This window comes from Apostichopus japonicus, chromosome 22 (genome assembly GCF_037975245.1).
Source record: "Apostichopus japonicus isolate 1M-3 chromosome 22, ASM3797524v1, whole genome shotgun sequence".
NCBI lineage: Eukaryota > Metazoa > Echinodermata > Holothuroidea > Aspidochirotida > Stichopodidae > Apostichopus > Apostichopus japonicus.
The window spans coordinates 5,320,615-5,348,254 of record NC_092582.1 but is presented as its reverse complement, the minus strand read 5'-3'; the positions used below and the strand labels follow the sequence as shown (position 1 = coordinate 5,348,254).

The following is a 27,640-nucleotide window of genomic DNA, read 5'->3' as shown; positions in this document are numbered from 1 at the left end:
GAGCGTACAAGAAAATTTTTGGTTTTGATACCCCCCAGATCACCGGAAATGGCACTTCTCGGGCTTGAAAATGAGCAACCAGATGTACACTTTTGCCTGAGAACCGCAAGTATTTCCCAAAAGTTTTTTTCCATCCATAACCTTTTTGAAGATTGTAACCAGTCACACATCATGTTCGACCTCCTTGCATGTCATTGGATCATTGCTTTTGTAGGTGATTCTACGTCACGGCCCACAATATCCGAAAGCCCCACTTTTCAAGGTTTTAAGCCGATTATTTGTTGAGAATTTGAAAATTCCCATTTCTCGTGAATAAAAATCACTTGAAAACATACCCATGATGTTGCACAAAATTCAATCTATGGACAACCAATATAGAAAAACCTCCTTGAACCCCTAATAGACAGGTCAAAATTGCACGAGTAGAAGAAAGTATGATGAAGAATGTTGATGAGGAAATTTTGGAAAATTCCGACACAGTTAATTGATTGGTGTAGAAATATTGCAACCTCTTATAATGGCTATTATAAAACTTGGTTTCGGAAATGAAAAATAGGAGATATTTCCGATATCAGGTATATCGAAAGCGAACACTACACACATAGGCGTATGTCCTGTAGGAGGTGGGGCTGATATTGGCCTCGATATGCTGAACGCGCGCGAAGCGCGCAAAAAATTTCGGCAATTTGGCTCCTACGCCTTTGACTACACACATAAACAGTTTTTTGAGGCTGTTCATCGTGGAACATGCATTTCAATGCTCACTGATATGATGTTATATCTGCTCTTTGCTTTACAAATTCGAACAGGCGTGTAGCGAGTAATTGCCAAGGGAGGGGCGAAACCTGTAGGCAAACTATCTAAGCGAAGCGCCACCATGGTTTGGCGCGAAGCGTACAAGAAAAATTTTGCCCGAAAATGCCTCCCAGATCGCTGGAAATGACACTTCCCAGGCCTTGTAAGTTGCATCTAAGCATTGTCTATTTTGAAATTACTAGCGATGTCATAAAGAAAATTTGCACGGGGGGGGGGGGGGCGGTCGCCCCCTTCCCGAAATGCGTCATGTTCCCCGACGACTCGGTCGAGTTCAAGACCAGCCACAGTTGGTTCCATATAGCACAATTGTACTACAATTTATACAATTTTTTAAGGCGTTCATACACACACACGTGTTATGATAGACCATATATAGTATTTATATAGATACATTAGTGAGAGAGGAAAAATGGAAACGTCAAAAATGGAGTTGTCGGTGTAAGGGGTAGGGTGAGGCGCACACCCCCTCCGTAATCCTTGATCTGTCACTGGCTACCCTGTGTATATAATAGGGATCAGCGCTTTAACTATGACTGTTCCTCTTTCTCTTCCCGAGGTCTTGGCTATCTTCTACTCCCTCCTTTTCTCCTTTTTCTCTCTTTTTCTTTTTCTTTTCCCTTCCTTTCTCTCCTCCTTTTCTTTTTTCCCCCCTCCTTTTCCCTTTTTTTTTCTCTTTTTTTTCTCCTCTTTTCCTTACCCGGGGGGCGCGCGCCCCCAACGCCCCCCCTGGATACGCACCTGTGTAAAGTCAAAGCGACTCACTGATTTCTTCTGAATTGAGCAGAAGTTTTAGAAATTCGGATTATTTAAATCTGCGTCGGATTATTTTAATCCGATTCCGTCGTAATTGCAAAGGAATTGTTTTGGTTTATCTGGGACGGCAAATCGTTTCTGATGTTTAAACCGAATGGTGCCGTGGTCTTTAGGTTTAGTTCCCAGAAATTTTCTTTCCTTTTCTAGATTTATATATATATATATAAATATATATATATATATATATATATATATATATATATATACATACATACATATAAGCAACGTAACTAATAAAGAAACGAAAATAAACATCGGGTAATTTTGGGCGCTGAGTATAGCTTTGACTTATTACAGTTTATTTCTTTATTTCCAAAACGTTAGCAAAATGTGAAATTAAGTGTCATGATCTTCAAGGTTGATAATAAATTAGTGTTTAAATCAGATGATAACACATTATTAAGTAAATGGATAATAATACATAATAATCGATGTACAAACCTTATGATGTGTCTATACTGACATTGTTTACTCTTAAAACAACAACAACAACAACAACATTTGAATTTAGAAGGTAATTTCTCAAAGCTTTAGCACTTTTATTAGACTGACAATATGATCATATAATTTCTATAAATGTTTTCACTCCATAACTGGAAAGCCTACGCATCGAACAACGGTTTAGTCATATAGTCATATGTGGGTATAATTACACCTTTTCGGTAGTTGGCAAGATTCTTCCAGACGGCCAAAATAAAAAGTGGGAGTAGGGGTGGGAAGGGTGGGGGTAAAAAGGAAAACAGATCTACAGTTTTCAGGGCTCGCCAGAGGACTCGATCGATTAATTTTTTTTTTTTAAACTTAATTTAAGTTAGCTCTTATTCATTATTCTGAGCATTGATTCCGAGAGTTGGGTGTCTATATTGGATCATGGCTCAGTCTGGCCGACATCATGGATCATGAGCCAAGGTTCTGGGCCTAAACCTCTACTGAACGCTGGCGTATATACGCATGAGAAGACATACCAAGTACTTTTTCAATGGTTTATGCAACTTATATACTTCTATTGAGTATATCATGAAAAATTATAGCATCACTATATAGATGCAATCACTGCAGATTAATATCAAAATGACGTCATATTGATATCGGTAATTCCGAATTTCTGCATATGAATGAATCTGAAAGATAGGTGAGTCAAAGGTATATGTATAATGAAAAGACACGGCAGTATAAGAACAAACAAAATGGACTAAAGACTATGATCAAAAGATGGAAGACATACGGAAGGGGAATATCTAAATAACAATGCACAAGGACGACTAAAAGAAAATCCAAGTTAAAGAGAATATATATTATAAAGAATTAAAAACTATATAAATGGAAAGCGCAAAAGCAAGTAAATGAAAGACTTTAAGGTCCATGGAAGACTATTTACAAGGCAAGGCATGTCCTTAAGACAATTATTATGAAAGACCAAAAGTCAAATTGGAGAACAAAACGGACATTTCACAATACTACAACGCATGGCATTAAAGGTAAGTCAAAGGAATTGTACAATAATTCGGAACTAGACATTGCAAAGGTCACCACCCATTATTTTATGTATAGTACTTAAATCATGATGCGTGGAAATGCCCTTATTATTATTATATCAATTCAATAGAGAAACAATTAATGAATATACATTTTTTACTTCATTTTCTATTGGTCTATACCTTGGTTAAAGATGTAGTTTGACAAGAAACAGTTGAAACGTTTGACTTTGATATTTAGTTAATTAAATCAATTAGATCACTTAATTAAATTAGGGGAAACAATTTGTTGCTTCCATATATACGCCTATATATATACGAAAGACATTTCAACGAATAAATAATGAATATATAAATCAAGCTGATCTCTGAAGCGAGAGAAAGGAAAACCAGAGCATGGACGATTGATGTGAGTAATAAATACGAAAATAGCAAAACAATAAAAAATTGTTAATGATGAACACGACTTAAATAAAGCTTTAAAAAGGTATTCTTTGGCGGAAGTTTGTCTTTAAATTTCACATAAGTTATACGATGGCGTTTCCACTTTGATATCAAAACGTCAACGGAAATACATGCACTAGTGTTGTTGAATATTCATGACTATGTGCAAAGAAACACGCAATTCGTCTCGACTGCTGCCGTCATCCTATAGCCAAGTGCAAAGTGACTAAACATAAACCGAATAACAACTGTAACGATTTATCAAACATTCACGTTCCAAATTCGGTATCTGCAACGGATAGGAAGTAAATGGAGCGGCCAGCACAACTAATGCGAGTTAGTTATCACAACAGGGATATAGTGGCCAAGCCCAGACTATATAGATAGAGGCATGTTTATTATTAGTCAATACATAATCCTGATGTATCCACTTCGCAGTTGAGTATCAGATCACCCATTAAAGACTGAAGGCAACTGCTAAATTCAGTTCTGCTCGTTGCATTATCACGATCACAATCCATGGTCGCATTCTGCCGGAGTGAAAAGGAATTGATTAATGATTTAAAAAAAAATACAAAATAAAATACAAAAGAGTTACGAATGAATTCAAGATGATGTAAATCTAGAACCACCTACCCACTCTCTCCCCCTCAGCACTTCCTAACGCAGTTAATAACTTTCTCCTGACCTATCTATCTATTTATCTATCTATCTATCTATCTATCTATCTATCTATCTATCTATCTATCTATCTATCTATCTATCTATCTATCTATCTATCTATCTATCTATCTATCTATCTATCTATCTATCTATCTATCTATCTATCTATCTATCTATCTATCTATCTATCTATCTATCTATCTATCTATCTATCTATCTATCTATCTATCTATCTATCTATCTATCTATCTATCTATCTATCTATCTATCTATCTATCTATCTATCTATCTATCTATCTAATCTATCTATCTATCTATCTATCTATCTATCTATCTATCTATCTATCTATCTATCTATCTATCTATCTATCTATCTATCTATCTATCTATCTATCTATCTATCTATCTATCTATCTATCTATCTATCTATCTATCTATCTATCTATCTATCTATCTATCTATCTATCTATCTATCTATCTATCTATCTATCTATCTATCTATCTATCTATCTATCTATCTATCTATCTATCTATCTATCTATCTATCTATCTATCTATCTATCTATCTATCTATCTATCTATCTATCTATCTATCTATCTATCTATCTATCTATCTATCTATCTATCTATCTATCTATCTATCTATCTATCTATCTATCTATCTATCTATCTATCTATCTATCTATCTATCTATCTATCTATCTATCTATCTATCTATCTATCTATCTATCTATCTATCTATCTATCTATCTATCTATCATCTATCTATCTATCTATCTATCTATCTATCTATCTATCTATCTATCTATCTATCTATCTATCTATCTATCTATCTATCTATCTATCTATCTATCTATCTATCTATCTATCTATCTATCTATCTATCTATCTATCTATCTATCTATCTGTCTGTCTGTCTGTCTGTCTGTCTGTCTGTCTGTCTGTCTGTCTGTCTGTCTGTCTGTCTGTCTGTCTGTCTGTCTGTCTGTCTGTCTGTCTGTCTGTCTGTCTGTCTGTCTGTCTGTCTGTCTGTCTGTCTGTCTGTCTGTCTGTCTGTCTGTCTGTCTGTCTGTCTATCTATCTATCTATCTATCTAGCCCCCACCCCCGATCCACATCCAACACACCCCCCCCCCCCCCTGCCCCTTACACCGCTCTAATATGATGCATGTGCCTTACCTGGAAAACCGCAGTGGTATTTCCATATTTCGACCACAATTCATTAATAACTTGTTTTTCGTTGTTGTGACATTTAACCACCCATTTATAAAGGTAGTCCAAGGCGTCTTCTAAGCTTGGGAATGTGTTGTTTTGAACGGGCTGCAATGAAAACAACATGGAAGTAAAAAGAAGAGAAAGGAACAAGATAATTGTAATATGTCATTTTAATTTCACTGAAGTATGGTCTATACCGTACTTAACACCCATGATCAATGATCTATGCATGTACCTATAGTTTTAAATAATTTTATCCAGAAGGTGTGTCCACATTTAACCTTGATAACTTGAATGTCATGCATTTTAATATCACTCACAAGGCTCCTTGTTTATTTGTTTTGTTTTTATATTGACAATTGATAAGTAGGTAGTATTTCATGATCACCTCTCGAGTATTAGATGTGCTCACCCAGACTTATTATATTTTATTTGTATTTATAAAAAAAACAGCGTTTTAGATCTACTATATTGTTAAGCCTTCTTTTACCCCATTTTCTCTATTAATAAATTAATACATTTTGAAATTTTTCGTTTTGGAATGTTGGTATGGTACAAGTTTGTTTTACCAAAAATTCACCCTTCAACATTCTGCTTTTGATTGGATTAAGTTTACACCTCTTCTTTGTTCAAAATCTTTTGTACTTCTGCAGTTTCGGCATTTGCACACCACTGCATTTGATGTCACTTCCGGCAAAAGAGCGCATACAATGTGCCGGGAACTGCGTTGGGGGTTAATCTCATGATGGAACTAGCATTTTTTTTTTAAATTTAGAAATACATTAAAAAAAACTAGTAAAACATTCTCAATCCGTTAAAAGCAAAATAAAGTCAACTAAAAGCGGCTGAATTGCATGCTCTTAAAAAATAAAATAAAAATAGATTAACCAACTACGCCATGGCAACCATATAGATCTATTGCGCATGTGCATGAGGTTGACGACATAAAGAAACGTTGCAAGGTTATTAAATAAATCAGTTCTTACCTCGTTAGTCCATGTGCAGAATAATGTTAGATCTACATTGGGGCTCAGATCAGGGATGGACTGTAAATCAAAAAGGATAACAAAAAAGAAGATATGATGAGAACGATGGTGCTTGGAAATGTTATTATTTAAAAAATTAATTTGTTGTAAGAGTTTCCTTTTGAAGTGCAATTGTTATCTGAAGGAAAGTACCGATGTTATATAACATGGCTATAGCTGATATTTGCAAGATTGTTGAGTATATTTTTGAGCTCCAAGAAGCCGACAAATAATTTCGGAATGAATTAATATGCAGGAATGACTATAAGTAATAGTAATAATAATAACACTGTATGTTATCATTTTTGTTTCTCACATGCAAGGATTAGGACCTATTGATACAATGATACAATTTCATTGATGAGAATAATTTATTTATTTATGAATTTATTTTTTATGTTCAAGTACAATGATTTTCTTACTTCTGTGACCTAAATTATTTTCCTTTTATCTTGCATAATGGGTTGTTTTATGACATGCAGACAAGTCGGAAACAAAATTTACATTTAATTTGATCTATAAAATACGCCTCACATTTCAAAAACAGTGGGCGTTTCGAAGTGGGCCTACTCTATAGCAATGAAGGAAATTTAACTTGCCCACTGCTTTACAGAAATGGAACAATAAAAATATTACAAATTGGTGAACCATTTTTTTGCCAACCCCTGCAGCATTCCGTAGGGTCAAAGCAGAGCGATGCGATCAATTTATTAGTTAAGGCAGTGGACTTGTGATCTAAGGTTTCCAGGTTCGAGCCCTGGTCAGATCATTGAGTTGTATTTTCGGGCAAGGCACTTAATCTCCATTGCCTCTCTTCACCCGGGTTCATCAATGGGGACTTGCCGAGGTAACATGTTAGTTGTGAAATGTAGTTGCGTGTGCCGAATTGTGGCGGCACCGTATGGTGAGTCCCATGGAGGGACCACACGTATAGATGTGGTGCACTGCAGTACCCCAGGAGGCATTGTTCGAATTATGCACCATTGTTGGTGTGTGGGTGTGACAAGTTACCAATGACCAGCGATTAGTGAGGCCTTGACCTTGAACGAGACTGTAAACCTTCAACTTTTAAAGTACACTGCTTTTAGTTTCGTTTCTTACACAGAATTATAGGTAACAATCGGGGATTATATGATATGAAAATCACTAACAGTATCATGTGTTGTTCTTATATGTATCTTACCCCGTAGTGGTCTCGCGATATCTTCATCAAAGTATTGAGGTACGATGTTGTGAGCAAGCTTTGACGAGAAGCACATAATGGGTGCGTAAACGCAGTCGTTGCACACACAAGAAAACCTGTAAATGGAAATAAATATATAAATACAAAAATAAATGCTAACATGTGTGTATACATATATATATATATATATATATATATATATAATGCAATAGGCCTATCTAACGGTATAATAAGTCAATGTTCTGAGATCATGAAATTGGAGATGATAGGCTCAAATACATTCTAGGAATGACCATTTATAAGCAATAAGTGAAAAAAATCAACCCTTATAGTCTCACTTGTACCCATCAACATTGACATTGACAAGTGGTCAGGGGAGAGGGAAAGGGGAAGAAGGGCACTACCCCAATCATGATGCCTTCCCTTCTCCCAGTAGAGAATCCGTTTAAAACAAAAATGATGCCCCTTTGTCTCCTTAATGTCTCCACAACTGTTTACTTGCCATCCATTTGTCTCCTGACAACCCCCCCCCCCACCCCAATCTACACCACTCTGGAATAGGGGTATTTCTTTTCCAAAAAGGGTTACTTTTGGGGGGTTTCAAATCCGGCGGGGTGGGATGTGTATTTTGTTTGTCAAGGATCCGTCCGATTGATTTCTTTGATTCTAAAATATCCCCGGAAACAGACGTTTCGTGGCAGAATTTATCACATGGAAATTTTCGACTGCTTAATAAACAAAAAAATTGTGAGATCGTAGAAGAAACGGGACAGTTGTTGTATAGGTATATACATGCCGAATTGATAATTTCATATAGAATTTTCGCTGGCACAACATGACTGTGTTAAAGTTTACTTTGTTGAAGGCGACAAATTCTTACTCAGTTGATATGATCGGAACTGGCCTCTATTTGCTCATTATTGTAATCTTATATTTATTAGTATAAGAAAATATTTATTAACGACACACACTAGCCGGGATAACGGTATAGAATTCGAGAAAAGGACACCACCGTGCACAAATGGACAGCAAAACGGACGTCCTTTAACCTTTTCGACTCCTTTCCTGTGATACTGGATCTGATACCGAAGTTCACCCTATCTACTCTACAGGGGCGTAGCGAAGGGGTTTTTGTTGGGGGTGTGACACCCCCCACACCCCCCCCCCCCCCGCTCGCTACGCCCCTGCTACTCTATGTGGAATCATCAAACCCTTTTGTACCGACAGATTCCAAAGAATTGTAACGTTCGGGGCACAAGTACAGTGTATTGGCCTTGATAATAGCATCGATTCAATTTGTTTACATCGTGTAAACGTGGTTTTGTGAGTGCAATTAGTGACCCCAGTTGTTGAAAGTCGTGTTGGAATGGCTTTGTTGTGATACTAATATAGACTTTGAACCTGCGACGTCTTTATGACATGTCCATATTCAAAAAGCTATATGAACTGATAAAATGGGGGATTATGTTTTTAATATTGTATTTGCTTTTAAAGTGATTTACCGTACTTTTGTAGACCAAGGGGTTGTGTATTTAGTGGTTAAAATGTAGCTAATATTTACACATCTTGGCGGAAGGGGACAACGTTTGTAATGTATAGGATGGTTACGGGTCTAACACTCTCAAGCAAACACGTGAATAATAGTATTTATTTTATGAATTTAATTCCCAAAGAGCTTGATTTTGTTTAAACCGCTTCAATTACTGTTATCTAACGTGTTTACTTTAATTGTTCTTTGTCTATTGCTGCTGATCTCTATTGTTATCTTAAGTTTGGTACCACTATTGTTATTCTTCTCTAAGTACATTTTCTTTTGTTGTCTTGTTTGATTTAACAATCAGTTCGGATTGACCGCACTTGATCGTCGGATGAATAGCTCTGATAAGTGTTTAGTTTAAGGCGCATTCTCGTTAAATTAATTAAAATCACTTTAGGAACAATCAAATCACGTGGAATTTAAATTATTGTACAATACCATTCTACAACAGGCTGTCAAAATTACTGCACCACGTACGAAATGTTGTTGTGCTTTCATAAATGTATACACCCGAAAAAAAAATTATAAAAAAAAAAACCTTTGCGGCCTTTTAGAGCAAGTACTAAGCATGAAGACTGGGTGCGCAGAGCTAGCATGACACCATTAGTTATAATTAATTAATGTATGCGTAACGCAGCCTTTACAATCAGTCTGTCAAAACGGTAAATTTCACACTTTGCGTGAATCAATACATGCATGGTCACATGTCCGATCCATTTTTAATTAAGAAAGAAGAAGAAAAAAGGTGTTATGTAACCCTATTATATGTTCAATTTCAATTGCCTACGCGTAATTTTAGTCGAGTCACGTGATGTTCTATGCTCATCTATAACGCTTTCTCACAATGACGTATGTTTTATTCTTCGGTTATGATATCATCCAATGGAACTATAGGCTAACCAACGACAAGAGAGCAATGCAGGGGAATGCGTTTTGATGAGAGAAAAAATATTTAAAAAAATGTATGCAAATTTATGGAAATTAATCATTAGTGGACCAATGATAACACCAGGTTTGGAACTCACCTAAAATCGTAGTCCAATTTGCCATGATTACAGGTATGAAAGCAGAATGTTGCCAATTCAGTAAGTTAAAATATCTTCAGGTGAATGTCGCAGAATTGTTCTTGAAAGGGTTTACCAGATGGCTTTCTTCTTCGATTTGTAAATGCCATGTCCTCGCAAGGTTTCTTACATTTATAAGGAACGGTGCCCAATAGTGTTCCAGCAAGTAAGGCAGCCATTGGTTAGTTTTTGCAATTAAATTACCTCATCATTTCTGAGGGTGGCCAAGGGGTTTTCGATTTCACTTATCTTTCAGATTATTGTTTAAATTACACACCCCCATGCATACATCAGCTACTATGCATCAGGGGCGCTCATACCTATGACTATTTAAATTTTCTTACTCTTCTTTCAGTAGTCGGCGTACACCCACGTGACCACTTGTCCACACTGTGTGGTGTGTGCGTTATTTGTTCTAGTAATGCCTGTAAAAGATGTATATAGATATACCAACTAGGCTATATGGACGCTGATTGTATGTCCAGAGGTTATATGTAATATACATATATATGAAACAATGAATGGAAACAAAGAAACACATGACCACAGTCAGTGGCGTAGGAAGGTACTTTTGAGTGGGGGGCTGAAGACTGATGGCCGGCCTGGGGGAGGGGTCTAAGGGGAGGGGGTGTCCCCCTCCCCTTTGGATTTATTTTGCATTTCCAGGTGGCCTCAGATGCAATTTGGTGCAATATAGCACACTTCAACCCACCCACTCCATTTTGTATATAATTTTGCATTTTCACCTGGCCTTAGATGCAATTTGGTGCTCCAAATGAGATTATTTTCTCATTTGGAAATGAAAAAAGGGGTTTTCTGACTTGCGAAGCGGGGGGCGCGGAATGATACTTCCGCCCCTCCATATTTTGCACTGGGGGGCTGGCGCCCCCAGCCCCCGCGGTTCCTACGCCCTTGACCACAGTGACCAAAGAAACAATGTGATACCTCATCACGTCGTGCTGTTAAGGTTGACGTGTTTCTTGTTCATTCATAGTGTTGTAGTGATGTTATGTAGCCTAGTGTTAGATTGGTCCATTACGTGCATATTACCCAATTACTTGAATGGGGGTTGTCATTTAACTAACACTTGGTTAGCTTAGCTTTGTTAATTCATTTATTTGTTTTATCGCCAATTGTGTACAATGGGAAAGAAAGTCTCCTATAAAGTCTTAAAAAGACTTAACAAGGCAGGAGACTCCCTGGGAGAAAAGAAAAGAAAAATGTACAAATATATATAATGCAGTATATACGTAAGTTTTAAATATACAGTAATAATATCCTAATGATGCTGAGATGGATACGTGAATAGATTATGTAATACTAGTACGAGTTAATAAATACTTTTTTTCAAATGTCTGGTGAATGTTGGTTTTGAAGTTATAGACTTCATTTTTTGTGATAGGTCATTCCAAATTTGTATTGCTCTATTACGAAGACCGAATTTCCCTATGTTAAGTTTGTTTGTTTGTAAACAATTGTATTTTGTAAGCTATTGTTTCCTGTATACTATTGATGTAACCTATGGACTGAAACACTTGACTATATCACTCTAACTTTATCATTACTATCTTGTCTTATATAAATATATATTACTATCTTGTATTATATATTACGATCTTGTTTCTGATATATTTGAGAACTATTTTCGTCTTGCTTTATTTGATGATGACTAAAGTATAAAATATTGCAACTTTAACGAAACTTTGTTTTCAGATCTATAAGTAATTAGCTGGTGGGTGGGGGGTACTGGACCCGAAGGTGGGTGGATTAAATCGAAACTATTTGGGTTTCTTTCGATTACTTCGTATTGAAAGATTTTTCTTTTAATTTATTTTACAAAATTTAAAGTCAGTTTCGGGTAAAATATGCTGTCAAAAATCGGTAGAACTGGTATGATGTCATCCAAAGGTGTTATATTAATATATTTAACCCCCCCCCCCCAAAAAAAATGTTTTCATAAAACATGTTTCAGTTATACTTTTTAGCAGACAACGAATGTAGAACAGTTACATGTTTTAGGATGGAAACTGGTGATTTTTTTTATCATTTAATTCACCAATTGAACCTGAAGGGAAAAAAAAAACATCTGTGGTTGCCAGCAGCATAGATAAGGTATCACAAATAGGATATCCCTTCGCTGTTAAAACCGTGTAGTGACATTGACATTGACATTGACATGACTTTCACTAACCCTAACTCTAGCAGCATAGCACTCTCACTCAATCTTAAGTGACTGCATGCTCCAGTGACCAAGCTGAATAAGAAGCCCTGGAACTATGTGTGCAAGTTCCTGGTACAACACTGTTGTGTAACAACAGTATCATTGACTACTAGAGACTACATCAAGTAAGTGTTATAACCACAGCTCTGTTCTACAGTATAACCTCAATTGAAGATTGTGACAGAACCTCAATCTTCAACAAGCCGGACATAACAATTGGTTTTACAAGTCCTGGATATAAATAAATATTGAACCAATATAGAGTAATTAAGTTTCATTGGAAACGGAAGCACTTTTGGATGAGATGCATTTCTTCCGCTTAAGCAACAACAAACAAATTACCTATAGACGTATGCAGTGGCGTGCACAGGATTTGGGAGACATTTCTAGTTTCACCGCCGGAAAGATTATGATCACGACGGAAGGGGAAACACGACCCTGTACTGTATGGAACGCGAAAAGGGCAACCATATTTCGTTGTCTAATCTAAGTTTGTTGTTGCCTAAACTAAAGTTGTTGCTGCTGTTTTACCATGCTGTTGCTCAAACTCACGTCGATGTCTAAAATTCCGTTGTTTAAACTTACGTCGTTGTCTAAACTTACGTTAAACTTAGCAACGAAATAAGTTTTCCCTTTTCGCGTTCCATAGTACTGGAAGTATGCACCACGCCTGTGATCATACCTGTCCGCGGGCCATTGATATATCGACGGAGAGTAGTACAATTAACGTCCATGTTGGTAATGTCAATTAGAGACCTATCGAGTCACTTTTATATAGCGGTTTATCACAATTCATACATCGTGCATGTCAATTGCATTACATGCTGCAGTTTGGCTAGCGGATCCGTGATAAGCTGCTGCGGAGTGTACTGAAATTGTACCCACGTGACTTTAAAATCACTAAAGATTTTGCAGTAAGTTATACTTCCATGGGTCTGGAGACTTGGTGATAGTGGCACGCCCGTAGCCAGAGTTTGCATTTGGGGAGGGGGAGGGGAGGGGAGGGCGGGAGAGGGGAGGGGAGGGGATGAGACCAAGAATGTTAGCTGATATCCGTCCCTGTGGAGGTGAAAGCTTTCAGAAAGGTTTGTTTAGATAGGAGGGCAGTGGCGGAGCAAGGGGTATTGGTCAAGGGGGGCGAGAATGGTCTGTAGGGGCGCTTCCGACACTATCTAAGCGGAGCGCTACCACGAGTTGGTGCGGAGCGTACCGAAATTTTTGAGTAAAGATACTCCCTAGATCGCCGGAAATGACCCTTTTTCGGGCCTTGCTAATTTGCAGATAAACGAAGAATGAATAGGTGTCTTCGCCCAAAAAATGTGACAGATGTCAATAGGTAGACGAGAGCGCAATAAAAAAGTCAATAATCGCGAATAAGTAAAAAGTTGTAAAAAGCTGAAAAGGGCGCCAGCAGTCCATTTGAGTCCGTCAGGGGGGGGCATCCCCCCTGACTGTATGGACGCTCCGCCACTGTAGGAGGGTTTACATAGAAACTGGTGCCGTCATTTCTATCATTGTCACAACCGTTTTGTAGTACAGACTATATATGTTTTATTAGCGTAGCCTATGTTTTAAAATATATCAGCAATTGATTTTTTTTTTTGGGGGGGGGAGAAGGGAGGAGAGGGCATGTCCCCGTAGCTAAGGCCTTGGGTGATGGTGATACTGCACTTGATAGTTTGACATTAATTGTTCAAATTTAACGAATGAAGAAGCTTCACTCGGCTCAGACATTCTTTATGAAGAAATTCAGAACAATGGAGAGTGAAGAAGAAGAAGAAGAAGAAGAAGGTTAAATCCGGTAATCCCCGACCGGAAGCCGAGTCAATGCAAACACGTGGCTGAGTGTTAAGTAATAATGCTATAAGGCTCAACAGAGTTTGGCGTTTTACGGTGAGGTTTGTGATGGTTGCCGATGACCGTTCAGATTTGGGGGTGTTGGCCCGGGGCACGTATTTTTTTTAACCAGGACGAACGTGGGCATCGGCCAATCAAATCCCTGGATTCCAAACATGTGACGCTTTATCAAAAAAACATGTTGTGAATCTTTTTTCCTAGTTTTGACCCCAGATTATGAACGACAATCCTTCATTTTCATAGAAACTCGATCCCTAACCCACTTTCTAAACCCTACCCCTGATTTCAAACGAATTTGTAAATTCCAGAAAAACCTGAAACCCACGTTCGTCCTGGGAAAAAAAATTACGCGCCCGGGGCGGATGCTGAACTAATTACTTACCGGTATATGTTGGGAGGGACATAAGTTGGCACTCTCAGAAAGAACCGCAGTGTAGAATTTATATTTTAGAAAGAAATATCATGATATAACAAGGACATACAGTGCTGTATAGTAATCGGAAGGTACTTGGTACTCGGGGTAGGTTTGTAAGTACTCGATGCTGGCAATCGATGTTAAGTACACGAGTGTAATAGTATATACGTAAAAGTATACGTAATTCAGTAGGCTACTCGTACTCAGATCCTAAGATACTCGTATTCGCGGTACTCGATTTCAAGTACTTGGTACTCGATACTAGTCATGTATGTATGTATTTGTATGTATTTTAGATCCTCCTGCAAGCAGGAACTCGCGAAGAAGCCTCATTGGCTTATCAAAGCAGCAAGCTGACCGAAGTCAGTCAAGGCTTATATAGATACATATTTAACGTCCATGATTCTGATTTGGCAATTGTCAACAACTCTATAAGGCTGGACGACATAAAACACACACAAAGATATACTGACGTTACAACAGGAAGCAAGCCGCAGAATTTTCGACCGTTTTGCCATAGTATCAGTGGCGTAGGAAGGTAATTTTGAGTAGGGGGGCTGAAGACTGATGGCCGGCTGGGGGAGGGGTCTAAGGGGAGGGGGTGTCCCCCTCCCCTTGGAATTTTTTGCATTTCCAGGTGGCCTCAGATGCAATTTGGTGCAATATAGCACACTTCAACACCCACTCCCTTTTGTAAAATTAAATTTGTATTTTCACCTGGCCTTAGATGCAATTTGGTGCTACAAATGAGATTTTTTTCTCATTTGGAAATGAAAAAGGGGTTTTCTGACTTGCGAAGCGGGGGGGCGGAATGATACTTCCGCCCCTCCACATTTTTCACTGGGGGGCTGGCGCCCCCCCCCCCCCAGCCCCCCCCCGGTTCCTACGCCCTTGCATAGTATAATATTCTGCAATGATACCATGCTAATGCGGTACCTCTACTCCAGCATTATATCATATTATTATTATTTATTATTATACAAAATTTCTATAGCGCCTTATTCAATCAGAAATTGCTCTAATGCGCTTTACAGTAAAATACAAACAAACATGATATACAAATATATAAATCGATAATGTAAGGTATAAAAAGGGTAGAAAATTTGTTATATACAATCTGACAATAAATTGTATAAACAAACTGCATGTTGCCTAATAAATTACCACGTACCAGGTATATGGAACAACTAGTATAGCATTAATACAACCTTATTATCGGTCTGACAATCCTGTGTACACATCGGGAAATTGCTGGCTTACCGTTTTTGTCTTTCCAAAATCAGGAAAAAAAGTTTGGGAAACTTGGACCATTCTGAATTTGACGAGCAATAGAAAGTTTGGACAGCAATCCCATCACTTCAAATGTTCTATCGTGTGCTTACATTGACAATTACGTGATCGATTATAGGCATACCCTACCATGTGCTTGTATATGAAATAAATAAAACCTAATCCAGATATTGTATATTAGAACAGTACTCGTAACGATACTCGAACTCTAAACTACTGTACTTGGAAACTGGTACTCGCAACCTAAAAATCAGTATTGGAATTCGTAACCCTCCAGTACTCGCAAGAGTTTGGTACTTGGATTAAAATACTTGACTACAACACCGAGGAAGGAAGGGTTTTTTGTTTTTTTATTAGCTTGTACAAGAAATATGTAAAAACAAAAATGGTCTCTTTGACGGGATGGAAAATGACATATTGAAGCTTAAAACTAATATTACCTTGACGTTACTATATTTCCATTCGCACAAACACATAACAAACCTACATCAATTACTGTACATGTTCTCTCCATTTCAGTGGTTCTGGTTTATTTTTGAGATTTGTTGAGTAAATATAAAAGAGACAGCTTGCGTTAAGATTAAGGGCAGCCTTCGCTCTGGTTTATCGAACGCCAGCAGAACAGAAGTGCATTTGGCTTAGCTGTTTTCTGGCTTGGTGAGCCGCTGGGGTTCGAGGTGGTGATGGCACAACAAGGCTGGTGTGCAGCCGAAGGCGTGGAGTTACTCACAGGTTAACTGTGTACAAACATGTTAATTGTAGGCTATACAAACATTACAAATATTTATATTGTGATTCAGTATACTCCTACATATACATACATTACATTATATACATACTTGATATATAATGTAACGAGGGGTGCCAATGAATCTCTTTGCACAGCTCTTTGTACAACAGAGGCATAAAATAATAATTTGACTGACATGCCAGACGGCCGGTGAGAGGGCAACGCTAGGCCTATGAGCATTTCTCTTCCACTAGCAGACTGGGTTTTTTTCGCGTGTGTCAACTTTTAAATGAAGGGCCGGCTACTCATCAGTAAAATAACATATCGTATACAGTACAATATTAGCAAAATATCTGCATTTTCTTAATTTTTTTCTTAAAGGAGCTCTTTATTCTACTTTGGGAAGTATCTTTTGGAGGGTGATATTATAACTAAGAGTATACCACGATACTGTCTGGGACCCCGTACAAGAAAAAGATGCTGTCATTGATACAAGAAAAAGATGCTGTCATTGATATTCTAACTAAAAGTAGCCCCATACGAGTGACATCCAGGTATTTTGTCCCCTTATCTCTCTTCGGCTAAATAAATGCATTTTCGTGGGTCCTTTTGGGCTGCTGTATGGGACCTCGTACAGGAAATAGTTGCTGTCATTACTAATGTAACTAAAAGTAGCCCCATAAGAGTGACATCCAGGTATTTTGTCCCCTTATCTCTCTTCGGCTAAATAAATGCATTTTCGTGGGTCCTTTTGGGCTGCTGTATGGGACCCCGTACAGGAGAAAAAACTAAGATTAGCCCCATACGAGGTATTTTGTCTCCTTATCTCTCTTCGGCTAAATCAAATCTAAATGCCCCCTTCCTCAGGCCACTCGTACAGGGTGGGACCCGACAGCAATACATAATGTTGAATATTGACTATATACTAACATAACCAGCCCATCAAACCACTCTCTAGTCACTTCGCCCAACAATCATTTCGCCCAACTGCCATTTCGCCCAACCAGCCTGGTCATTTCGCCCAACCAGCCTGGTCATTTCGCCCAACCAGCATGATCATTTCGCCCAACCATCATAGTCATTTCGCCCAACCAGCATGGTCATTTCGCCCAACCGTGTTGGTCATTTCGCTCAACCTTATTTTTACTAATATTCAGTCAGAATAATATTACCTATTCTATTCCACTAGTTCAATTTGATTTATTTTGGGTTAGGTTACTTCGTAATAGGTAAATAAAAAAGTGAGGTCCGCTCGATGTCGATCGGAGTCTGAGTAGTTATTTCGGGTATAATGGGAGGTTTACACTACTTGATAAATAATGTAACGAGGGGTGCCAATGAATCTCTTTGCACAGCTCTTCGTACAACAGAGGCATAAAATAATAATTTGACTGACATGCCAGACGGCCGGTGAGAGGGCAACGCTAGGCCTATGAGCATTTCTCTTCCACTAGCAGACTGGGTTTTTTCGCGTGTGTCAACTTTTAAATGAAGGGCCGGCTACTCATCAGTAAAATAACATACCGTATACAGTACAATATTAGCAAAATATCTGCATTTTCTTAATTTTTTTCTTAAAGGAGCTCTTTATTCTACTTTGGGAAGTATCTTTTGGAGGGTGATATTATAACTAAGAGTATACCACGATACTGTCTGGGACCCCGTACAAGAAAAAGTTGCTGTCATTGATATTCTAACTAAAAGTAGCCCCATACGAGTGACATCCAGGTATTTTGTCCCCTTATCTCTCTTCGGCTAAATAAATGCATTTTCGTGGGTCCTTTTGGGCTGCTGTATGGGACCTCGTACAGGAAATAGTTGCTGTCATTACTAATGTAACTAAAAGTAGCCCCATAAGAGTGACATCCAGGTATTTTGTCCCCTTATCTCTCTTCGGCTAAATAAATGCATTTTCGTGGGTCCTTTTGGGCTGCTGTATGGGACCCCGTACAGGAGAAAAAACTAAGATTAGCCCCATACGAGGTATTTTGTCTCCTTATCTCTCTTCGGCTAAATCAAATCTAAATGCCCCCTTCCTCAGGCCACTCGTACAGGGTGGGACCCGACAGCAATACATAATGTTGAATATTGACTATATACTAACATAACCAGCCCATCAAACCACTCTCTAGTCACTTCGCCCAACAATCATTTCGCCCAACTGCCATTTCGCCCAACCAGCCTGGTCATTTCGCCCAACCAGCCTGGTCATTTCGCCCAACCAGCATGATCATTTCGCCCAACCATCATAGTCATTTCGCCCAACCAGCATGGTCATTTCGCCCAACCGTGTTGGTCATTTCGCTCAACCTTATTTTTACTAATATTCAGTCAGAATAATATTACCTATTCTATTCCACTAGTTCAATTTGATTTATTTTGGGTTAGGTTACTTCGTAATAGGTAAATAAAAAAGTGAGGTCCGCTCGATGTCGATCGGAGTCTGAGTAGTTATTTCGGGTATAATGGGAGGTTTACACTACTTGATAAATAATGTAACGAGGGGTGCCAATGAATCTCTTTGCACAGCTCTTCGTACAACAGAGGCATAAAATAATAATTTGACTGACATGCCAGACGGCCGGTGAGAGGGCAACGCTAGGCCTATGAGCATTTCTCTTCCACTAGCAGACTGGGTTTTTTCGCGTGTGTCAACTTTTAAATGAAGGGCCGGCTACTCATCAGTAAAATAACATACCGTATACAGTACAATATTAGCAAAATATCTGCATTTTCTTAATTTTTTTCTTAAAGGAGCTCTTTTATTCTACCTTGGGAAGTATCTTTTGGAGGGTGATATTATAACTAAGAGTATACCACGATACTGTCTGGGACCCCGTACAAGAAAAAGTTGCTGTCATTGATATTCTAACTAAAAGTAGCCCCATACGAGTGACATCCAGGTATTTTGTCCCCTTATCTCTCTTCGGCTAAATAAATGCATTTTCGTGGGTCCTTTTGGGCTGCTGTATGGGACCTCGTACAGGAAATAGTTGCTGTCATTACTAATGTAACTAAAAGTAGCCCCATAAGAGTGACATCCAGGTATTTTGTCTCCTTATCTCTCTTCGGCTAAATAAATGCATTTTCGTAGGTCCTTTTGGGCTGCTGTATGGGACCTCGTACAGGAAATAGTTGTTGTCATTGATAATGTAACTAAAAGTAGCCCCATACGAGTGACATCCAGGTATTTTGTCCCCTTATCTCTCTTCGGCTAAATAAATGCATTTTCGTGGGTCCTTTTGGGCTGCTGTATGGGACCTCGTACAGGAAATAGTTGCTGTCATTACTAATGTAACTAAAAGTAGCCCCATAAGAGTGACATCCAGGTATTTTGTCCCCTTATCTCTCTTCGGCTAAATAAATGCATTTTCGTAGGTCCTTTTGGGCTGCTGTATGGGACCTCGTACAGGAAATAGATGCTGTCATTACTAATGTAACTAAAAGTAGCCCCATAAGAGTGACATCCAGGTATTTTATCTCCTTATCTCTCTTCGGCTAAATAAATGCATTTTAGTGGGTCCTTTGGGCTGCTGTATGGGACCCCGTACAGGAGAAAGTTGCTGTCATTGATAATGTACCTAAAAGTAGCCCCATACGAGTGACATCCAGGTATTTTGTCCCCTTATCTCTCTTCGGCTAAATCAAATCTAAATGCCCCCTTCCTCAGGCCACTCGTACAGGGTGGGACCCGACAGCAATACATAATGTTGAATATTGACTATATACTAACATAACCAGCCCATCAAACCATTCCCCTCTTTTGGCTAAATAAATCTTCTGGGCTCCCGGTCAATATATCAAGGACTTACAATTGACACATTTGTTTACGTTTATTCATTAGGTATATACGTCGAGTTCAAAATATGGCACCATTTAACTCTTGACTTTTCCTTTTACTCACTCTGCCCTCCTGTTGTAATTGTATATATCTATACTTTATTATATTGCAAATAATATGTAGCTACTTCCTCATTCTTGACACATCCGCCAATCATTGCTCACCTATTGACACAATAACTATTTGATGGTTTGATGGTATGTAAAACACGTTGAAATTGAGTTGCAACACCCACGGTATATACTTTTACCGCATGAGTCAGGTAAACCGCTGTATGCCCTCACCTGTCGTTGGCGTCTACCTTACATACCAGCAGTGGCACCCGAAACTACTTCGGAAATAATACCCCATGTACATTGGGGGGGGGGTCTTGGGAGCTGGGTGCGGGCCAGGGGAGAGATGAGGGATTTTTATCTTTCAAGTTTGTCACCTATTTAGAACGACCTGAGGGCCATAGTTTACGTTGTTAGTGGTTGTGGTTAGGATGATTCTGAGGTCACTGCCATTTTGGTTGGCACGACCACCACCCCACCCCCTCCCAAACCCCAACTCCACTCCCTACCTCGTGTTAAGGTAAATTTGAGTCACATAAGGCGATGCTAATAATGAATTATGTTAAAGGAGAGGTATATGTGATCACATAGTTGTTTAGTATCTGAGTGGCTGAGAGTGGTTATAACTTGGAAGTCGTGCCGAATGCCGCGGGAGGAATCGGGGAAGGGGGCTGTGGGTAGTTTTAATCGGGTGTGTCAAAATACACCGGGTTGAATTTGTGTGCTAATATTGCGCCTGAAGTATTTTAAAGGAGACACAAACTAATCTTCGGATGACTTGATCAAGTCTAACTATGACATCATCGAGCAATATGTGCTGCGGTTTTAGCTCAGCTAAAAGCTGCATCAGCTGGGCTATAGCGATCGTGCGATCGTGTCACGTTTCGCCATCATGCTTGATTGACTGCCATATAATTTTTCATTTTCGTTCGATTTTAGCTGATATTTCGTCAATGGATCTTGTAAGTTACGTTGCCATACATGAGATCATATTTGATAAATATGAGGTCATTGAAGGTCACGAGAAGTCATTTTCTGAAAACGTAAAAAATACTAAACCTTTCAGAGCGTTTCTCTTACGATCGTACCCATCTCTGTTTACGGTTCTAAGTCTATCCTACTTTACCATTCATCTCTACCATGTGTTACGGCCCGAATCTATCCTGTTTTACGATTCAGCTCTACTCTATTTTACGGTCCTTCTCCGTATCCTGCTTTACCATTCATCTCTACTATGTGTTACGGTTGTACTCCGTATCCTGCTTTACCATTCATCTTTACTATGTGTTACGGCCCTAATCTATCCTGTTTTACGATTCATCTCTACTCTGTTTTATGGTCCTTCTCCGTATCCTACTTTACGATTCATCTCTTCCATGTGTTGCGGCCCTACTCTATCCTGCTTTACGATTCATCACTCTACTATATTTTACGGCCCTATACTCTATCCCACTACTCTCTCTCTCTCTATATATATATATATACACACACACATATATATATATATATATATATATATATATATATATACATATACATACATATACATATATATATATATATATATATATATATATATATATATATATATATATATATATATATATATACGTGTTATAGGAGAGTGTGACATGTTAATATCTCAATGTACAAATCAATGTGGGCACAGAACAGACTAACCGTACCACGTCATACTGTCAATCATGGCGTGTTCATTCACTTCAGCGTTTGTTTGAGTACTTCTACAAATAACTTGATAACAGAAGAGCAAACATTTACAACAAGTCAACACTGACTCGAGTTCTATAAAAAGTAACAACGTGCTTTATATAACGTTACAGCTAACTACTCAAATAATAAAATTCTATAACTGCTTTTAGCATGTATCTTGAGTTGGTGTTTCTATCAAACCAAAAATATATACATGTTTTGACATGTAATGTTGGAAAGCTATCTATGACAATGTGGGTTACATGATGTGTCAACACACCAACACTACTCGAACTGGATAAGTCAACTTACTGTAGATTAGAAAGGGGTGGGGGGGGGGGAGGTCATAAACGTAATTCAAAAGACTGCTAACAAAACGGAAATACATGTCACACAGGGCATGGAACGGAACGGGACGGCACCGGGACGGAAGAGAGACAAAAACAAGAACCAGAACAGACGACAATAACAAAATAATAAAGCAGCCAATCCATGGAGTTACATGGTCACATCCCAAAATTATAGAAATATGACCACAATGAGGTAATCACTATATAGACTAACCAAATTGTGAAAGTTAATAAATGTCAATAGTCTTTAACACTCATTGAAACAATCAGTACTTCCTGTATGGTACTTATATCTTGTCATGGTTCAGCATGTTCAGAATAGCCAAAAGAACCTTTAGTTGTTTTCTTTCATCAAAGATAAATTTGCATCAATTTTGCATTTACGAAGAATACACTGCAAATGTGGCATGTGAGTCTGGTACCTCATACGGGGTTTTGAGGGCTTCGGCAATTTTGTCAGTTTGGTACTGCTGTTTTTCTGGATTATTTGCTCTTATTTGACCTTTGACCAACCATAGGCGTAGGAGGCGGGGGGGGGGCTTTGGGGGGGGGCGGCAAATATTTTTGTGAAAATTCGGGCAATATGCTGAGAAATTTTTGGGCACCTACTGAAAGAAAATAATTGTAATGATTTAGCTAAAGGAAATGAGTAGTTTAAAAAAAAATCTCCTTGGTAATTAAAATAAAGTCCTAAGCTTGCCCGACTAATTCGCCATTACTAATGTAAAAGCCTATATGATATGTACATTAACATGTATATGGACGCGCGCGAATAATTCTGGTTATATTTTCGGGCAAGTCGTTATAGCCCCCCCCCCCCTACCCCATCAAATTGGGCTCCTACGCATATGCCTTTGACCTATATATGATATCATAAGTCACGTGCGACATTAGAACCCATGCCCGTGCACATGCCCACTACGTTTGAAGTAAAGGAACTTGTGTGATAAAATTTCTCCCCCCCCCCCACTCTACATGAATATATGTAAATGTGTCGTGCAGTCCAAGTCATCAACTTAAAACAGCAACGACGTCAAGTATACATTGCTAGTATAAAGTCGTCAGTTTGTCAAGTTTCCTTTCAGTTTCTTCCATCCAAACCTCAGGAGTCGATATCAGCGAGCTTAGTCTAAGTGTAACGAAACCAAACTGAAGAAGAGTGAAGCAAAACATGTTCTCCCTGTTTCTCCCGTTTATACGATTACATTCCACAGGTTCGGATAATATTTAGTGTTAATAAAATGCTACAAATTTCAGGGCTGCAGTGTCTTCCCGGACCCACACTGTGGCTTCGTAGAATTTATTCCTTTGAAATCTCATTCCTTTCAGAAAGGTATTTCTGTGCTTGAAATCGCTTCATGAGAAAAGGGGAACGATGATCCTCACCATGGGCTTGGAATACATCCAGAAGAAGACTCATGTGAAAGCATAGGCGTACGGGACCATTTCAGTTTGGGGGGGGCAGAACTTTTTGTGCCCGAAAGTTCCCGTGACACTATCTAAGCGGAGCGCCACCATTGGTTGGCGCGTAGCGTACAAAAAAAAATTTTGGCACACAATGCCTCTCAGATTGCCGGAAACGGCACTTCTGAGGCCTTGCAAGTTGCATCGGAACATTCTTTATTTTATAATCTCACGTTTTAGAAATTTACACTTCCCCCAAAAATTTGGTAAATTAGAAGAAGAAGAAAAATGGTAACATCACTTTGAAGGGGAAAAATGGGACAGTATATTTTTGAAGCTCCTATTTAGTTACCTTATTTATTATATTAACACAGTACTCAGCTACCTCCAGAAAAACATACATTGTTCAACGACACGTAGGCGGGATAATGTCGCTGTGTCGGGTGAGACTGCAATTTGTCTCACAAAAAAGTATAAAATATAACAAAGAATATGATAAACCTGTACTTCTAGGCTTGTAGGCACTCCCCCCCCCCCCAACCATCCATGAAAAAGAAAATGTTTCTTATATACACTGATGTTGGGGATGTCCAGGTCAAGGGCGGCGGAAGCACTTTTAATCTGGGGGGGGGGGCACCGACATCAAACGGCACTTTGCAGAAATTCGATTGGACTGATGCAGCCTTACATTTAGTACCCTTTATAACTCTTATTGTATTATCTTATTTGTGTATACACATCACTCCATCAACGCCCCCCCCCCCCCCTAAAGGAAAATATGCATACTAGCACTGCAATATCCAATGCGCAAATTAGGAAACAAGGAACAAGTTTTCTTTTGAGACAAAATGAGGTGAAATCATGCTAGTTGCTGATATAGGAATCTTCCGATTTAGAGTTTTTTCTTGTTAATATCTTAACAATTTTTTTCCATTCGAAATAGCTTTGAGTTTGCACCACAGAATTTCATTAAAAGTCACGGGCTTAGCCAGGATTTGCAAAGTTGTATGCACGACTATCTGTGCGGAGCGCAACCATCGGTTGGCGCGGAGCGTATACTAGAAAAGTTTTGGTTAACAAACCCCTCAGATGGCCGGAAACGGCCCTTCCCGAGTGTTCATTCTGGTTCTCTGGCCTCTTGCTAACTTGAGGCACCTCTTATGTAGAAAAAAAGGCACATTTTTAATCTGAGGAAACGTGCCCCCTGTGCCCCCCCCCCCCGGTTCCGCCGCCCTTGGTCCAGGTATACAATTGACTGGTTAGAAAAAAAAATTGATCTCGCAAAAAGCGTTTCAGCCCAAATGAACTGCGCTTACGTCACACGGAACTATTCGGGCATCATGATGCTAAATAAAGAAAATCATGAAATTGTCGGGCAAAAATTTGAAAAAGATTCGGGCAAGCTACTGCATATATGTATATATATATATATATATATATATATATATATATATATATATATATATATATATATATATGTATATATATATATATATATATATATATATATATATATTTCCAGAGGACAAGAAATTCGGACAAAAGTCCTGAAAAATTCGGGCAGCCTAAGAGGAGAAAAAAAAATATTAATATTTTGAATATTTTGCTGCTATTGTTAATTTACTTTTCGAAACGATATGGCATCACATATCTGCAAACTAACAGCACCCTTGCCAATAATATAAGGAGATTATTTCGTGTTCTTTTTCCCCTTTCTTGTATAGCTGTTTGTTGTTCATCATACGCAACGACCTCTAATATATAAGTCAAAGGTGATAGTGAGGTCTGTGCCAAAATCAGTGACAAAAGGTATCTAAAAATCTATTAGGTTTTAAGTGGGAGTCGAGATACACTTCCTATATACTCGGATTCTCATGAAAAGACCTGGTCTGAATCAGTACACGAAAACTTACTAACCCCTACAGTTCGATAGCATATGACATCATACATACTCTTGTAAGAGACATCATCCGAGATAGAGCCTTGGAACGAAATAAAACCAAATAAATTTATCCACCACCAGTTACTCCCAGTACCCTTTACATCGATACTTATAACATATAAGATTACCATTGTTGTTTCTATGTCAAGTGATTATCACGTGTCCCCTTCGAAACGGACAATCCATCACATATCGACAAAATGCTATAATATTAAGTCGATATCTAAGATGGGATCTGTTTCTCGTTCGCCAACTACAGACATATATCGTTCTACTTTGTGTTTGTAAGATAAATAGTCAACTCTTATTAATGTAAATTAGTTAATGATGTTAATAAAAGTGTTATAACTAATCTGATTGAACCAGGTTAGGAACTCACCTATTATCGTAGTCCAATTTGCCATAATTACAGGTATGAAAGCAAAATTGTGTCAACTCTATTATAACTTCAAAAGTCTTGAGGTGAAGGTAGCTGAACTGTTCTTGAAAGGGTTTATTTTAGTGATATTTCTGATCTGCTATGAATCTCAACAACTTGATGAAGTTTAAATGAGGTGTTCTGTCAAGAATCCATACATTTATAAGAAATTATTTCAGCTGGGGAATTCACCGTTTTATTTTATGAAATTCGCGTGGTAGGAAGACTATTTTCTTTTATGATTATATCTGTTTTTGTTTGGTTGTGAATCACTAAAAATCTGTGACATTGCAACTTAAAAAGGACAACAATTACCTCATATATGGTTGCCTTGTGGACCTGTTCACAAAACACCTCGTCGCTACGCAGCAAATATCGCGACAAAATAAACACATTTCCCGCTAACTATTTTCATAACTGTATAGCACTCACAAAAAAATCTTTCTTATGTCAATTTGAAGAATATTGTGTTCTCTTTACAATAATGTGTCGTTATTTATTATGCGTTTGAACTAAACACCGTACTTTTTAATCTGAAAAAGTAAAAAACCAGTTCGGAAAGCAGTGAACGACTTCAAAATGTCCCTATCTCTCAATGCTTACATTGTGCTTGCTAGGAGTGTAATTGCGTAACCAACTTCTTCCTATGTCAAAGAAAAGATCGATGACTCTTCTCTCTAGTGATATAAAATTCGACTTGATTAGTCAATTTTAAGGCTCGTACTTTTCACCAGCAAATCAAAAGCATCGTGAGAAATTTTGTGAAGTCCTCCTTTACGCGGTTAATCTGAACACACCATGGTGTGCAGTGCTCTCACAGCAATTTCGGAGAATGAAAACCGCCTAGCTTCCTGTGCGTGTACAACAGCATTTAATTCTCCGACCACGCGTTGTTCATAGAGCAAACGTTTCCATATGACTGTTTCCGTAATCTGGAATCTGGTTTGATGAATTATACATGCATACTATGAATAAACAGTGACTAAGTACTTACCTTATAAGGTAAAAAGATGTATCAAGAAATAAAATGTCAATATTCTTAACAAATCCAATTTCGAGATAAAACATCTCAAACTTTGTCATAAAGAAACCGATATTTATAGAAAAAAAACCCGAAATATCAAGGAGTTGTCGATAAGATATGAAGTAGTCAAACGTTTGAGATTTAAGATCGA

General features: G+C 38.3%; 1 protein-coding gene across 2 annotated transcripts; it reads right to left on the bottom strand.

Moving 5' to 3' along the window:
• Nucleotides 1-1,905: 1,905 nt before the first annotated feature.
• LOC139964005 (uncharacterized) lies at nt 1,906-26,561 on the bottom strand. Of its 2 annotated transcripts, none has more exons than XM_071965297.1 (5): nt 26,427-26,561; nt 7,634-7,749; nt 6,412-6,471; nt 5,390-5,530; nt 1,906-4,078 (listed from the first exon to the last, which is right to left on the bottom strand). In XM_071965297.1, the coding sequence occupies exons 1-5, from the start codon at nt 26,449-26,451 to the stop codon at nt 3,950-3,952; spliced, it is 471 nt and encodes a 156-aa protein (XP_071821398.1). In that variant the 5' UTR covers nt 26,452-26,561; the 3' UTR covers nt 1,906-3,949. The 2 variants fall into 2 exon arrangements, with proteins under 2 accessions (XP_071821398.1, XP_071821396.1); XM_071965295.1 differs by lacking the exon at nt 26,427-26,561 and adding an exon at nt 10,196-10,324.
• Nucleotides 26,562-27,640: the final 1,079 nt, after the last annotated feature.